Source organism: Passer domesticus, chromosome 24 (genome assembly GCF_036417665.1).
Source record: "Passer domesticus isolate bPasDom1 chromosome 24, bPasDom1.hap1, whole genome shotgun sequence".
NCBI classification, from domain to species: Eukaryota; Metazoa; Chordata; class Aves; order Passeriformes; family Passeridae; genus Passer; species Passer domesticus.
The window spans coordinates 5527869-5543864 of NC_087497.1; the positions used below are offsets into that span (position 1 = coordinate 5527869).

Below are 15996 nucleotides of genomic sequence, written 5' to 3' on the forward strand. Positions count from 1 at the left end.
CCCTGTGGGACTGGGACACTCAGAGGGCAGAGCTGGGCCTCAGCACCACGTTCAGCTGCTCCAGCACAGCAATTTCCTCTGTTTTAATGGAATTTGAACAAAATGCTTCTAACAAATGCTGCCAAGTGTTACTTTGGAGCTGCAGAGCCCAGACACTTGGTGGGATGATTTAGTGCAGAGCGTGTCCTCCCTCCCCTTCCATTACTGCTCCTGTTGGAGAGCTCATTTCCTGCACCACAGTCTCTGAGGTGTATTTGCTTACTGCTCAAGTATTATCTTCCTGAGGGAAAAAAAAAAAAGCTTTGTTTTATTTCAATGAAAGCTAAAAAACTGCAGAAAAAGCCTAAAAATAGTGTCTGAGATCTCTTGCAATTTTCACTACTTTCCTATTGTAACATCAAAAGCATTGCTCCTTTATGCAGCTATTTGGGTGTTTTTCCCTGGACAACTTTGACAAATCCCACATTCCTACTGCAGAAACCATCTGAAGTGGGAGTAAAGAGACATTATTTCCAACATTTTGCATTAAAAAGCATCAACCAACACAAACAATCAAGAACAAAACACTCCTCTCACTGAGATTTACTGCACCCAACTGCAGCCACTGATACAAGACACACAAAGAGATGATTCCCCCCAGAGCCCATGAAGGGATCAGAATGTCCAGAAACCAGTTCAGTCCAGCCTACAACTGGATGGAAATACTGGCATGTCCCTTCAATACATGAAGGCAGTTTTACTTTGAATCACCAAATATCTGCAAGACATAAAATGAAGGAACGTTAAAAACGGTTTGAAAATTAACTCCTAAGAAGCAGGTAACAATCTCCAGAGCTCGTGCCTTCCACCTTGCCTCTGCATCAATGCTTTAGTACTCAAGGCATTTAAAAACATCCCATTTTAATGAAGCAGGTGGATCCTGGGTGGCTGTGCCCATTGCTGACACACCAGGAGGGACCCCCAGAGGAACAGCAGAGCTTCAGCTGTGCATCAGGCTCCCAGATTATCCATTTAAATGAGCTGGAAGTGAATTACAATCCCCCTTTCCCAGCTGTTGGGACATGAGTTGAAACAGGACCGTGAAAATCGAGTAACTCCTGAAGTGACTTTCACCTCCAAAAATATGTAAAAGTTTTATGAATTCCAACAATAAAGTCATTTCCCAGCAAAGAAGGGTTCTGCCAGCACAGCAGCATTTTCTGAGTGTGTTATTCAGCAGGACTGAGCTGCTCAGAAGGGAAACTCCTGCAAGGGGAAGGAGAAAACATGGACTGGAATGTCTGAGCCCCAGCAGCTCTCAGTGGGGAGCTGGTGTCCTCCCATCAAATTCTCTCTCAGGATGTCAAGCACCAGGGCACCACGGGTTAATTAAACCTAAAATTCACCTCCAGCTCTGCCACCCCCAGAGCAGGGGAAAAGGAAATCCCTGCATCTCCCTACAGCTTGTTTTCAGGGCAGCTGGAGCAGAGAACCTTTAAAAACAATAAAACCTGATGGGAATAATGGAGCCCTGCTGCCGTCAGGGGGTTCTGGACGAGGCCCAAGAGCAGAGGGCCTGGGAGGTTTTATTTGCCTCCCATGGAGCACCAGGAGGAGACCTGGAAAGGCAGGCAGCAGCAGGAGAAGGGCTCTCCCCTTCCCTCTCCCGCCAGCACAGCCAGGGAGCCGAGACAGGAGGTGAGGCAGCAGCAGCTCTGCCAACTCAAGGAAACGTCAGGGTCTGGAGAATTTCCTCACGTGTTTCCAATGTGTTTTTTATGCATTTTATTGCTCATCTGCCATGCAGATCAAAAACGCTGGAGGGATTCCAACTATTTCACACAGAATCTCACACTCCAGGCTGGCTGCAGCCCCAAAGCCTGAGTTTCTTCACTTGAAACACTGCCCAGTGTTATTTTGGGATGTGACCTGATAGCGGAAGCCCACGGGGACCCTGGAGCGGAGCGGTTCCAGCTGCGAGAGGATGCCCGAGCAGGGCCGGTGCCAGCGCGGGGCTGGCAGCGCTGCTGGCACACAGCACCTCCTCCTCCGAGCACAACAAACCCTGCCTGCAGCCCTGCAAGGGCAGCACACAGCCCTGCAAGGGCAGCACACAGCCCTGCAAGGGCAGCACACTGTGCTACCCGCAGGAGGGGCCAGGGGAGCTCGGCCCTGCTCGGAGAGGCTGCGAGTCCCACCAGGAGCAGCACAAGGAGCTCGTGGTTTGTGCTGGAAACAGCCGGGGTTCTTTTATCTGGCAGCAGGAATCTGCACCCCTCTATCTGATACAGCTCGTTTGTTAAACAAACAGAGAGATGAAACAGCGAGAAATGCTTGAGATCAAGGTAACCAAACCCCAGAGGAGCAGAGAGACTCGAGGCTCTGCTCCAGCCCATCCCACTGGTCTGGAAGAGCAGGAAGACTGACCAGAAAGCAAATGGAATTCCTGAGCAGGGACTGCAGCCTCCCCTGCCCATCCCCTTCCACGTGGGGGAACAGGGAATGATCTCACACGAGCAGATCACCAGACAGCACTCAAGGAAATGATGGTCTAAGACGAGCATGTGCTGGGGTTTATAAATTCTGTAAGGCCAGTTGTTTCCATAAGATGCTCACAAGCAAGACCAGAGAACAATGGCTAAATTTATTCCCCAGTTCTTTCTGAAAGGGAAAAAGGCTCTTCCTTCCTTCTGATTGAAATACTCACTTTCTATTACATGCTCTTTTTCTGTGCAGTTGCTTTTCCACTTACTCAAGAACTACCAACATTTAAAAATCACAAGCTTGTCCTTTCCTTCCCCTTTATTTCCACACCCAAAATACCTCAATCCTCTCTATCACAACAATCACACAGCTGACTGGCAGGATCTCCCTGCTATTTTGGGGACATGGATAGACTTGTTCCTCCTTTGGCAGCACAGATAAATCCTGCCTCTCATGCTCCACAGAACACTTTCTCCCAGAGACTTCCCCATGCTCCACTCACAGCACCCCCACAAAGGAACCTGAGGTTTTCACAGATGTGACAGGAGGGTCTGGAGAGGCCCTGCAGTCCCAGTGCCTTCCTGCTGTGCCTCTTCCAGGTTGGTCCAAGCAGAAACCAGAAGCTGGAGCTTGGGAACAAGTTCAGCTCCAGTGGAAACCCAGCTGATGCTTTTCATCCAGAGAGATTATCATCCAGTGTTCCCAAAGCTGACAAATCAAGAGTGAGAACAGAGATTTTCCAAGTCCTGTCCTACCCCAAAAACATACAGCTTGTGCCCAGGATGGCCATCATGCCCTTACCCTGCTCTTCTACCACCAGTCATTGTGGAGGGAACACAAGTCCATCTCTCCAGCACCAAAAGCACCTTCAGGATCCTTCCTGGGGTGGGTATGGGCTGGACAAGACACAAAGGGGACGCCCTCCTTCAAAATGGGACAAGACCAGCAGTCAGAAGGAACAAAGGGATTTACTGGCAATGAAACCACTGGGGTTGGCCCCTTGGATATGTCCCTGGAAGCTTCACCTGTGATCTGAGCAGGGATGACATGAGAGCAATAAGAATGGAGTTCAGAGAGAGAAAAAAACATCGAGGTCCTGGTGGCAAACTGAGTGTGCCTCAAGGACCTGGGAGTCCTCACGTGCCACTCACTCATCCCTGCAGTCCTTACAGAGAGGAAGGAAGTGCTAGACTTCTCCACTTCAAGGGGAAAACACCTGCCCACTAAAGCAAACATCAGCAAGGCTCCAGCCTCTGCTACAGAGTCCATATTCCCTTCCCTTCCAAGGAGTTTCAGCTCCTCTCAGGCAGCAGCGCTGGCAATTACAAACCTAAGATGGGGACTGGAACATGCCAGAGAGATTCGTGCAGTTTCCTTGCTCAAAAAAGAAGCTGAAAAGCTCATTCTTCCAGGCTGGCTTCAGACAAACTGGGAGAAGCTGCTGGCTGGAGCTGCACTGCAGGGAAGGGAGCCCTCGGAGAGGAGGCTGGCAGGAGGAGGGGCTCGGTGCCACGCGAGGAATTTCACTCTGATTGCAAAAACAAGCTGCTGCTCTAATGCAGCTCAGTAGATGTAGGTGAGCGTGGTGGGCTGGCAGGGAGCAGGCTGGGGATGGAGCAGGGAGGAGGACAGAGGGAAGTGCTGCTGGCTGTGCCACATTCCTGCGCCGGAGCCTTGCGGAACAGCTACCGCAGCAGCCATTGATTTTTCAGAGGTCGATACTCCACTCCCACAGATCTCCTCAGCAGGAGCTTTAATCACATCTCCTGCTCCTACCCTGTGCCACCCCTCCTTCTCTTCCCCCCTCCAAATAAAATAAAATAAAATATATTAAAAAAAAAAAAAAGGGGGAGGGCGAGGGGCCTTTCCTCCCCCTCCGAGCATGGAGCAGACGAGCAAATCTCATCTTCTCTGTCTTTGGAGAGCAGAGATTCAGGGCTGTAGCTGCAGCACAAAGTGGAGAAGGAGCACCATGATTCATCCACAGAACAAGATGTCGCTGGAGGGAGAACCTGCCACGTGGAAGGGCAGCATTCCCACCTGGGAACTGCTGGGCTCTTCCACAGGACCCTGGGAGATGCCACAGCAAAACCCCACACAGGAGCTCCCCATTTAACCCTTTGGAGGCTGCTCAGCTGACAAAAAGTACTCCCAGCTTTACACAAAGGTTGGTACAACATCAAACACCCAATGCAGAATGAAAATGCTGAATTTTTCCAGCCAGGGCGGCGTCACTTCAGCTGTCCCAGAAGCTGTCCTGTCATCCAGCACAGAAGGGTGACACCTCCAGCTCCCACAGCAACACTGACCCCAAACAAGCTGTGGGGAAGAGGCAGGAGGATCCTGGGCACAGGAAGAAGCAACATGGCAGTAGCACCAGGGGATGCTCTCACTGATTCTGGAAGGTGTGGGCATGCAGAGTCCTCAGTGGGAAAGGTTGGCCTTGGGAAGGCAGGTGCAGGAGGGAAATGAGTGCAGGCCTTAGCTGACAGACCTGCTTATCCACAGAGCTTCTTTCCTTGCACAGGATTTACATCTCCCCAGCTCACACAAGACACAGGAGCACGGGGGAGGCAGGAAGCTCCCCTTGCACTGCCAGACACGAGGATATTCCCATTCCCCAGCTTCTCTGCAAGGCTTTCCAGGCTCATGTTCCACACACTGAGACTCCAAAGCATTTAGTCATCCCAGCATGTGACTGTGCCACCACGCCAGCCTCCCCAGCCAGGGTGGGCCAAGGGAAGCAGCAAAGGCAAGAGGCTGAAATTATTACAAAATTTAAAAGGCCCCTGTTCAGGCAATGCTTCGGATTTTAAGATAAATCAGCTTTTAGTATTCTCATCAGCCTCTGAAACAATTAACAGTGACAGAATCAATTTCTAAAAAAGCAGGAGGAAGATTTTAGGACAGAAGAAGATTTCTAAGGTCTCAGGCATTTCCAAGTGTGGTGAATCCAGTGGTTATTGCCCTGGAAGTTGTCCCTGCCCGTGGCAGGGGGTTGGAACTGGATGATCTTCAGGGTCCTTTCCAACCCAACCCAGTCTGTGACCCTGGGCTGATTCTGAGACAGCTGGAAGCTGGCAGCTCCTTCCCAAACTCCCTGGTACCTGTGGGAAGGGTTTGGCCCCTGGGCACTGGGGCATCTCCAGAGCAACCACTTCCATCCAGAGGTGTCTGCAGTGCCACCCAGCCCCAGGGTGGGATGGGGAGAAGGAGACACGTTTGCAGAGAGTCAGGGAACTGCTCCTGGCTCAGAGCAGTGAGCAGGCACAGGAAGAGGTACCATATCCATGGAAACCTGGCCCAGGCCAGGCTGCCCTCGGGGTCAGGGTGCCAGAACAGTCCATGCCTGGAGATGTCACTTCTTGTGCTTTCAGGAAATTAAACCTTTTTTTTTTTTTTTCCTTTCCCTTAATAGAAGCTTCTTCTTTCCAGATTCAAAACTGTAATAAAAACCAATCACACAAGTCCTCCAGTTAGCAGGGCTGACTGGGATCCTGGTGTGACCCATCCCAGCCCATGGGAGCATCCCAAGCCTTGGGCCCCTGCCATGCCCCACACGTGGGCACCACGTGGGAAGAGTTTTCCCCATGGCATTTATGATCCCACACGTCTCCAAGACAAGTCAATCCAGCGTGCCAGAAGCACAGCAAGAGGGAAATGACTCCCGTGGAGCGAGGCTCAGGTGTGGTGGTGTTTGAAGCACCCCACGGTTGAACACCTCACAATCCAGAGGAAGGTCCCACCAGCACAGCTCCCTCCCAGCACAGCGGGCTCCCCCTCTGGCAGGGCTCTTTGCATGCACAGGGACAGGGGGAGCATCAAACATCCAACGTCAGACTCACAAGAGGCTTCTGCACCTTTTAAAGAGCTGAGGCAGCAGCAGAAGGGAAGTGAAAGCCTGACCTGCCTGGCCTGCAGCCCCAGAGAGCAGGGGCTGGGGGAGAGCAGGGGCTGGGGGGGACACAGAGAGCAGGGGCTGGGGGGGACACAGAGAGCAGGGGCTGGGGGGGACACAGAGCAGGGGCTGGGGGGGACACAGAGAGCAGGGGCTGGGGGGGACACAGAGAGCAGGGGCTGGGGGGGACACAGAGAGCAGGGGCTGGGGGGGACACAGAGAGCAGGGGCTGGGGGGGACACAGAGAGCAGGGGCTGGGGGGGACACACAGAGCAGGGGCTGCGGGGGGAGAGAGAACAGGGGCTCCCCCTGCCCAGGGAGGGCTCCCCCTGCCCAGGTGTGAGCAGCAGAGCACCCCCAGGACCCCTGCCCAGGGCTGCCCACCCTGCTGCTCCAGCAGTGACCCCCTCAGCACGAGGCTGGGCCCATCCCAGGGGGCTCTGGCCCAGGGGGGGGTCCCAGCTCTGCTGCCCCTGGTCCAGGCAGAGCAGCGAGGAAGGGCTGGGCTTTGGGGAATGTGAGCGAGGCACAGGCAGGAAGCTGAGCTGAGCTGCTCTGACCAGAATAGAAACAGGAAACGAGCCCGGCAGCAGCACAGCTCGAGCAGCTCCTGCTGCAGCTCCCCAGGGATGCTCTGGGGAGAGCCCCGGGGTGGGGAGCCCCCCAGCACTCAGGGGGACCAGCTCCCCTCAAACCCTGAGGAAGGGCTGGCAGCAGAGAGAGCTGGCACACAGCAAAGCTGCCCTGGGTGCCAGAGGTGTCACCAGAGTGGCTGAAGGTCAGGGTGGCTCTGGAGATGCTCTCCACAGTTAACAAAATATAAAAATTTGGGGGAAAAGGCACAGCATTCTCAAGGAACCGTGCAGAAATGGTGGGCACAGTCACACAACAAGAAAACCTTGGGCAGAGGAGCACTGAACAAGGAAAAATACATTTTTACCTTTCACTATCACCACAGCCTGGGATAAAACCCTTCAGATGCACACACTGGAAGGCAGGGATCTGCACTGCCAGAGCTTCAGGTGCTCCTGGGGGAAGCCTGGGGTGCTGGTGGCTTTATCTGCATATCCACTGTGCTGCCCTGCTTTGAAATGCACACACTGCTAATCCCTCTCCTAAGGCAAGCAATAAGACAAGCTCAAAAGGCCAAACACAAACCAAACAGAAGCAGGAAGTCCCACATGGAAAGAGAAAAAAGGAGAGGGGAAAAAAAAAAAGAGGTTTGAAGTGACCAGCAGATTCAACTATAAAAGATTCTTTCTCCCTGCCCCCTGAAAAGTTGTCAAAAATATTCATTTTAAACTGAAATTTTAAGGAAGCAGGCTGCCTGCCTCCCTCCATGGCAGCTCTGACAGTTTTTTGCTGCATTTCAGCCTGTTGCATGGATTATTTCCAGGTCAGGGGATGCAGCTGACAGAGCTCAACTTTATTCCACTTCAAGCACTCCCAGAGCAGCTGAAATGACCAGTTGGAAAGAATGGAGAATCCAAGCAGTGCTTCCTGACAGCCTCCAGTGCCCCAGCCCAGCAACTGCTCCACTGAGGGAGAGAATCAAACCAAAACCACCCCACAACTGCTGGGGACATTCACTGACAAGATTTTTCTGCCAAAGCCTCATTCCTCTCCCCACCCAACAAAACCTAATTTTCTTCAATCCACACTGCAAAGACCCAAGGCCAGAACCCACACCCAGAAATTAACCACGGATCAGGAATATTTGCAGTTGGTTAAAATACCTTCTGCCACTGATAGGACACTTTTCAGATCAAAATTCATAGATGAACCAGAGTGAAACATCACTAAATAAACAAAATGGTTTCCCAATAGAGCAAAATAGCAAAATACTGAGGTTAAAACTATTCCCACTCTACAACAAGATGAAAATAAACTGTCCAGGACAGAGAGCAGATTTCTCCCTCAGGCTCACCACTACACTGAACATTCTGGGGTAGGAATTCCAAAATTTTTGCCCCAGCTGCCCAGTTTGCTGCCACAAAAATTCAAACTTAACTTTGCTGTGTCAGGACCTCCAAAACCCTGCCAGAATCTGTCCTCCTGGTTTATTAACGGCTTTTGGGGCCAACCTGGGAGCTCAGACACCAGAGATGCCAACTTCTGTGGCTGGGAAGGAATGACCAGCCTGGTGGAACCTCTGCCTCACGTCCACATCCTTCCCAAAGACATCAGGAACTCCTTCAAGGCAGCCCATGAGACTGGGGCAAGGTAAAATCTGTCCCATAATGAGAGAGAAAATCCCTCCCAACAAAGCTAAAACTCCAAAGAGCTCTGCAGCAGAGCCAATGGATGTCCCAGCACCCAACCTGCTTCCCCTGAGCTGCCATGGCTACACAGAAGGAGGTTTTTACCTGGAAATGTGTGATTCCTTCAGCCTCAAAATCCAAGACTCAAAAGTTCAAGTTAGCACGGAATAAACTGGATACAACTCTCCAGGAAGAATTTTTTGCTAAGGAGAAGAAAGGAGGGAATCTCTTGGGAAAAACAGATCTATCCCAAGGATTATTATTCCTCTATTACACCCAGACACAGAAGACTCTACTTCACTTCTCCTGTGCAATTGCAATCTAAGTTTAGTTTGGCTGCAATCCTGATGGAGACTCCCTAGGGAAGGAGTGAATTTTACAGAGAAATTCCTCAGCTTGCCTGCTGCAGGAAGGGAGAGCAGCCAGGACACTCACAGGGAGGTAGGGCTCTTTAAAAGGCACCAGGGAGCCCCACTTAGCTCAGGAGAAAGTTTAGTTAATGACACAACATTCATGACTGGGAAGGCCCCACCCAGAAGGATCCACAGGACATTCCTCAGGCAGATCCCAAACAGCCACAGGAGCTGAACAAAACCTGGCAATGTCCCTGCCAGGAGAGCAGCACCTCCTGAAAGGGTGATGCTCCAGCCAGAGGAATATTCCCCTTTATTGCTTACAATTCCAGCATGAACACTGGTGCACAATATCCATGTGTAAAGGCCAAGACTTGTAAAGGCACTGGGCACATAAATTCAACATTTCCCAAGAACCTAAAAAACAGGAACCTCCTTTTCCTGCTGGGGCTGATCTGTGTTTAATTAAATATGATGCATGGCATGATTTGCCAGGATACCCAGAGAGCTTTTCCACAGCACCCACCAGGCCTGGGAAAGGGCTCAGGACTCTGTAATGAAATTAAAAGCCCACAAACAAACTCTGCTCCTCTAAGTCATCCATAACGGCAAAACAGGGATCTGGGAATCCTCCTGAGCAGGATAAAACTTTCTCAACTAGACAGACTGAGCAATATCAGGAAGATAAAAAGAAATTGATAGTGCCCTTCCATGGAGATCTTGTGTTCCTGAGCATCCCCAGGCCAAACTCTGAGCAGGAGATTGATCACTGCAAACTGAAAGAAGGATTTGGCTGCCAGCATCCCAGAGATGCCTTTCAACAGCCCACAGCATCCCTGTCTGAAGCCCTTCTCAGCTGGTGCTGCTCTTGTCCTACAGGATCCCAAAGAGACAACAAGGAATGATGAAAGATGTACAAGTGAGTCTCCTTTTCCTGATTTTTTGCCTGCCAAGGAAGAGAAAGGCCAAAACCACACCAGGGTTGGGTAAGCTAAAGTCTGCTTGATTTCTTAAATGCAAATGATTTGGTGGTAAAGGCAGGAAAACTAGATATTCCCTTATTTGTAGGTTCCTCCACTCTTGCAGCTGGGATGCATTTCTTTTCTTAGACTACTCAGGAGAAGGGACAACTTGAAAAGGGCCAAATATATTTAACCACAAGGTATAACACAAACTCCCACTTGGTGCTGAGAAGGAGCCACTTCTGCAAAGCCTCGTTCCTAATTCCTATAATCCAAGGCAGAGGGATCAGTGGGATTCAGGAAGGCTCCATCAGCTGTGCCTCTGAAAGGACTTCCCACCGTTCTGAGCCACAGCAATTTCTTCAATTACTTCAGTGGCTTCACTTCTCCTGTGCTCCTGCCAGAAGATGGGTCACATGGAAGAACTTGTGGAGAGGCAGAGTGGAAAGAAACATGCTATTTAAAAATATTTTTTTTTTCCCCCCAGGCCTCAGAACAAATTAAATCTTTGTAATCAGGGTCCAAAAGGCAAAAAAAAAAAAAAAGGGAAGAAAAAGCAACAACCCACAACTACTCCCATTAGGTGGTCAGAACTAGAATCACTTTATATTTTGGGTGACAATTTGTACCCATGATCCGAAGACATTATTTCAAGGGGCTGGTAACAAAGCTGTTCTCATTGCTGGGAGCAAAAATAACTCAGTTCTACACACAGCTCACTCCTCTGGCCAATCCAGCTGTAGCTCCCAGCACTGACTTAGCTAGTGGCTAAAGAAAAAAATAAAACCTCACTCACTTCCTACTGGTTAGAACAAAAGTTACCAGCAAAACTGGAACTCAGCAGCTCCAAACTTTTCTTCCAAGCCAGAGGCACAGACCAACTTGTGCAAGCTAACCTAAACTTTCAACCCTTCTCTGTTTTCTTGATGTTTTAACACAAAATTAAACTACTCTGGCCCAAAACCTGCTGGAACACTGGGCACTAACCTCAACCCTAACTGGTCACTGCACATTCAGATTTAGGATGCCAAAGAAAATACAATCCTTCCGTCTGCCAAGGAAGGAGCTATGTGAGACTGATCTTTCTCACTCCAGATACCAATGAATTTGTCTTTTTCACCAACTGGTCAGTCAGACTGGACCAGAGAAGCCCACTGATGCTCCAGTGCCAGTCAGCAGTGCCACAGTGGGCCAAGGAACAGGAAAATAAGGTAAAAATGAGGATTTTCCCTGGAGATCAGCAGTCAGGTACTTCAGACACTGCACACAGAGCTCACAGAATTAACTGCTTTAGGCAGAACCTGCAGACCAGAGCACTCAGGGTTAAACTTCCCTCTCAAATCCATTACTTTTGTAAATTACATTCACCCTCCAGTGGGAAGCCAGGAGCTAATGACTTGGTAAAAAGCACAGGCAGCCTCCATGGTTGCCATTTCCACGAGGAACAGCCCCAGTGCTCATTTTCCTGCTGTGCTGCTGATTGCCCTCGGGCCAGGCCCCACTCACCGGCAGGCTGGAAGGTCTGGACTGAAGATTCAAGTTCATGTCTTCTTGCCCTTTACTGGAAGCCATTGAGGGAGCAGAGGATGCCTGGGACCCAAACGAGTCTTGAGATAACTCCTGAAACATCAACCAACACACACACAAAAAAAAAGTCACCAATGGGAATACAATAAAGCCTCTGTTGGAATCACTCTGGGATATTCCCACATTGTGGCAGATTTTTGTCCCCTTGGTGACACTTTCCCAGAAGAGGAGGTGAGAGCCAGGACTGAAAGCCAGCACACACGAACACTGCTCAGGGCTGGGAGCACAGGCCCAGGGCCATGACAGAACAGCCATTCCCAGCCTTCCCTCATCACAGGCTGTCCTGGATCTCTGCTTCCTCACCTTCACCACCTCACCCTCCCTCCAAACACCTCTCTACGAAACAAGGCCAGTCAATTCAACCCTTCCACTTCTCAAGGGCTGCTCAGGATGAGCCGCAGTGCTTGCTGAGAGCCCCAAGTTCTGTTTCTCCTCCCCAAAGCCAAGTTTTACTTTTGCTGGCCACCACACCTCCGTGAGCCACAGGAGCAGCCACCAGCCGTGCCCACGCTGTGCCAGCCAGCTCTCTGCGCACACTCACCCCGTTCTAACGCAGAGAACAGGAGGTGTGACGGCCCAGGCTGTGACAGAGTGACCCTGAGCAGGGGCAGAGCGGGGCTCAGCCTACCTGAGGCGGGGGGAAGCGCTGCTGCGAGTAGGCCGAGGGCTGCTGCGGCGGCTGCGCCGGCGGGTACGACGAGGAGGGCTGCGCCTGCTGCTGCTGCTGCTGCGCCTGCTGCTGCTGGTACGGCGACTGGGACTGCTGCTGCGAGTAGGGGGACTGGCCCTGGGGGTGCTGCGGGGCCGGCGGCTGCTGCGGGTACGGGCTGGGGGGCTGCTGATGGGGCGGCTGCGAGTAGGGCGGCTGCGCCGCGGCCGGGGGCTGCGCCTGCTGCTGCTGCTGCTGCTGCTGGTACGAGGGCTGAGGGTGAGAGGGCTGCGACGGGGGCTGCTGCGAGTAGGGAGGCTGCTGCTGCTGCTGCTGCTGCGGGTGAGGGCTCTGCTGGTTGTAGTAGGGGCTCTGGCTCTGCTGCCCGTACGCGCTGGGGCCCTGCTGCCCGTACGGAGGCATCTGCATGGGGAGAGATGGAGGTGCAGCGGTCACAAGGGTGTTTCTCTCACACACACACGCACAGATTCTGCTCCAGAAGCAGAAATTCAGAGCAGTAAATGCACTGGAATTGTGTTGCTACCTAGATACTTCCCAGAAAACAGTAGAAAGTCACTCGTGTGCGTGTGACAGTAACCAAGTTCTAACAGGCGTCATAGCTAAGTTTTTAGGGATCCCCATCTGACCACCCTTCAACAAAAGTAACATTGAAAGGAAGGACTGCTTGCTCCAAACATAAAAAAAAATAAATTGCCTTTTGAATCCTGCAAACAGTCCAGCAGGCGCCACTTGGATCATGTAATGAGCCAAAACTGACCTGGAGTCATTTCTTGTGCAAAGAACAGCTGTGTCTCTAACACAGCACAGCAGAAAGAGGATCTCCCTCCCCTGCTATTTATTTTTCCCTTGCTAGATTCACTGCTCTGCCACCGCCTCTCTTGGAGACAAGGATTCCCCAGGCTACCAATCCCACCTGGACGCAGGCGTGGCACAAAACCCAGCCTGCAGAAATGCCATTTGCCCCGAAGAACCCAGCCTGGCAGAGTGTCCCTGCCTGCCCAGCCGCGCGTGTCAGGCCGTGGCAGCCCGGGGGCCGTACCTGCTGTGCATAGGAGATGCTGCCCATGGCGCTCTGCGTCCTGCTCTGCATGGCCATGGGGTATCTCTGGGGGGCCTGTGGCCCATAGGGCTGCCCGGGGTAGCCGTGGCCCTGCTGCGGCCCCGCCTGCGGCCCCTGCTGCTGCGTGTAGGGGTTGTTCCCTCCGTAGGGCTGAGGCCTCATCTTCCCCATCTGATCCATCGGGCTCGCCGGCTGCAAGGCAACACGGGACACGTCAGGCACACCCAGACACAGGAATCGTTCGTTCAAGCATCGCAGCTTCCCAAAAAACCCGGCAGAAATTCGGCAATTCGGCGCCAAGGAGAAGCTCGTCTGCCTCTCGCCAGCGGCCAAACCCCAAAGTGACATGTGGAATTACAGCAGGATTCCTGCTGCCCTCCCAAACCCAGCACTCCACCAAGAACAAGCCCAGCGAGAAGTCATTTAATGCTGACATCTCTCCCGTGGCAAGACAGGGAAGAAGGATCATCAAGAAAAATCAATTATCAGTGGAAGTGGTTTTTCCCCATTGTAGGTAGTACTTTAATGTCCAGATATTCCACAACAAGTTAAATTTAGGCTTGAAATTTAAATATTCACAAGAAACACTGCTTCTTTCACGTATAACAAGGTCTCCCAAAACACTACAGGCTGTTAATTTACACTTATGCATTTCAATTAATGCACATTGATGTAGTAACACTGGGCAGTGCTGCTGACATCCACAGTCCTCAAGACTGCAGCTTCATTTTTGAATTATTTTTTTTTTACATGTGCTTTGTGTCTGCTGCCTTTTGGAGAATAAAGAGTTTCTAAGTCAAATTTATACAGATGCATGTAAAAAACTTTGTCAGCCTCGAAAGTCAGGTCCCTGAGCTTTAGAGCAAAGACAATGAGTGAAGAAATGCAACTTTCCTTGGACTTCATCTGTGCTACCCCTGCCTGGAGTTAAGATTTAGGAATACTCAATCAGATTTCCTGAAAACACTATAAACCTCAACACTACAGACCTCAAAACAGGGCTTTTTCAGCTTGGAGCTATTCCCCCACTAAAGCAAGGGCTGTTCTGGCATGGTGACCTCTAAATGAATCCCAGCACAATCCTTAACCCCCATTCCTTGGACTGAATGGGAATCCTTCCCTGAGCTCCTGGTGACCTAACTAATCCCAATTAGATGTTTTCCACAGATCACCATGACAATGGACTCTATTACACCATCCCTTCCTGCCACCAGCCCCGGGGTGGTGTTTGTACAGATCCACCCTCTCTGGCTGAGCTCAGGTGCTTGAGGAGTGGCCCTACAGGTCTGCACAAGCAAACATCACACTGGAAAACCCACAGAACGCTGGAGACCAGAGCAGGATTTCAGTGGGGTCTGCAGAAAACCCCACAGAATGCTGGAGACCAGAGCAGGATTTCAGTGGTGTTTGCAGGAAACCCCACAGAATGCTGGAGACCAGAGCAGGATTTCAGTGGTGTTTGCAGGAAACCCCACAGAATGCTGGAGACCAGAGCAGGATTTCAGTGGGGTCTGCAGAAAACCCCACAGAATGCTGGAGACCAGAGCAGGATTTCAGTGGTGTTTGCAGGAAACCCCACAGAATGCTGGAGACCAGAGCAGGATTTCAGTGGGGTCTGCAGAAAACCCCACAGAATGCTGGAGACCAGAGCAGGATTTCAGTGGGGTCTGCAGAAAACCCCACAGAACGCTGGAGACCAGAGCAGGATTTCAGTGGTGTTTGCAGGAAACCCCACAGAATGCTGGAGACCAGAGCAGGATTTCAGTGGTGTTTGCAGAAAACCCCACAGAACGCTGGAGACCAGAGCAGGATTTCAGTGGGGTCTGCAGAAAACCCCACAGAATGCTGGAGACCAGAGCAGGATTTCAGTGGGGTCTGCAGAACCCACCCTCTCCTCTCAGGGGGAAGGGAAGCCCTTGCAGTATGCTGCACTGGAGAGAAGCCTTCCCCAGCAGCCAGCACAGCTTGGAGCCCCAGCACACATTTGTGTGGCCAGCTGTCAGTGCAGGGTGGCTGCCAGCGAGGCTCAGCCCCGAGCCAGCAGCGAGCACAGGGACAGCTCGTGGGGCTCTGCTGGGCACCAGGGGCTGGCACGGAGTGGGATGGCAGGAAAAGCCCCACTGTGGGAAGGGAAAGGCTGCTGGCTCATCAGGAACTGGAAACTCTCACAACAACTGGTGTCAATATGGCACAAATGGATGGAGAGCTGAGTCCAGGTGCTCTCTGCAGCTCAGGGCACCCATGGACCCTGCCAAGCTGGAAGGGACCCCCAGGATCCAGCTCAGCCCTGCACAGGACACCCCCAGAGTGACACCCTGTGCCTGAGAGCGTTTCCCAGCTGCTCCTGGAGCTCTGGGAGGCTCCAGAAAGCCTGCCCTGTGTGAGCACAGCCTTTGCCATCCTGTGCCAGCTGCCCCCAGCCAGTGCCCAGCCCTGCAGAGGCACATTTTGGATGCCCTCCCACACTCAGCTGTGCTGGATGTTCCCATTCTCATCCACAGTGACACCAAACCAATCCCGAACAAGTTTTGTTCCATGTTTTATGTCCAAGCTCTCACAGATGCTGCTGCTGGGGAGTGACAAGGGCAGAGCTGCAAGGCAGCCCCAGGTCCCTGCCAGGGAATGCCAGGCACCCACACAGGGTCTGTGCCAGCTGGGAAAAGCAGCTTCCATTCATGGGGGCAGAAAAAAAGAGATCTTTGAAGGCTCTGGTGAGCTTCAGGGCCCCAGTCCTGAATGGAG

The 15996-nt window shown here is 51.9% G+C and overlaps 1 protein-coding gene across 2 annotated transcripts in view; it reads right to left on the reverse strand.

Annotated features, from left to right (window-relative positions):
• The window catches only part of ARID1A (AT-rich interaction domain 1A), a 54710-nt gene that overhangs the window by 18882 nt on the left and 19832 nt on the right, over positions 1–15996 (reverse strand). For both annotated transcript variants that reach the window (XM_064398685.1, XM_064398684.1), the window contains exons 2-4: positions 13234–13446; positions 12153–12596; positions 11444–11557 (exon numbers count right to left, since the gene is read on the reverse strand). In XM_064398685.1, coding sequence (XP_064254755.1) covers positions 11444–11557; positions 12153–12596; positions 13234–13446 — 771 coding nt within the window. The remainder of the gene's footprint in view (positions 1–11443; positions 11558–12152; positions 12597–13233; positions 13447–15996) is intronic.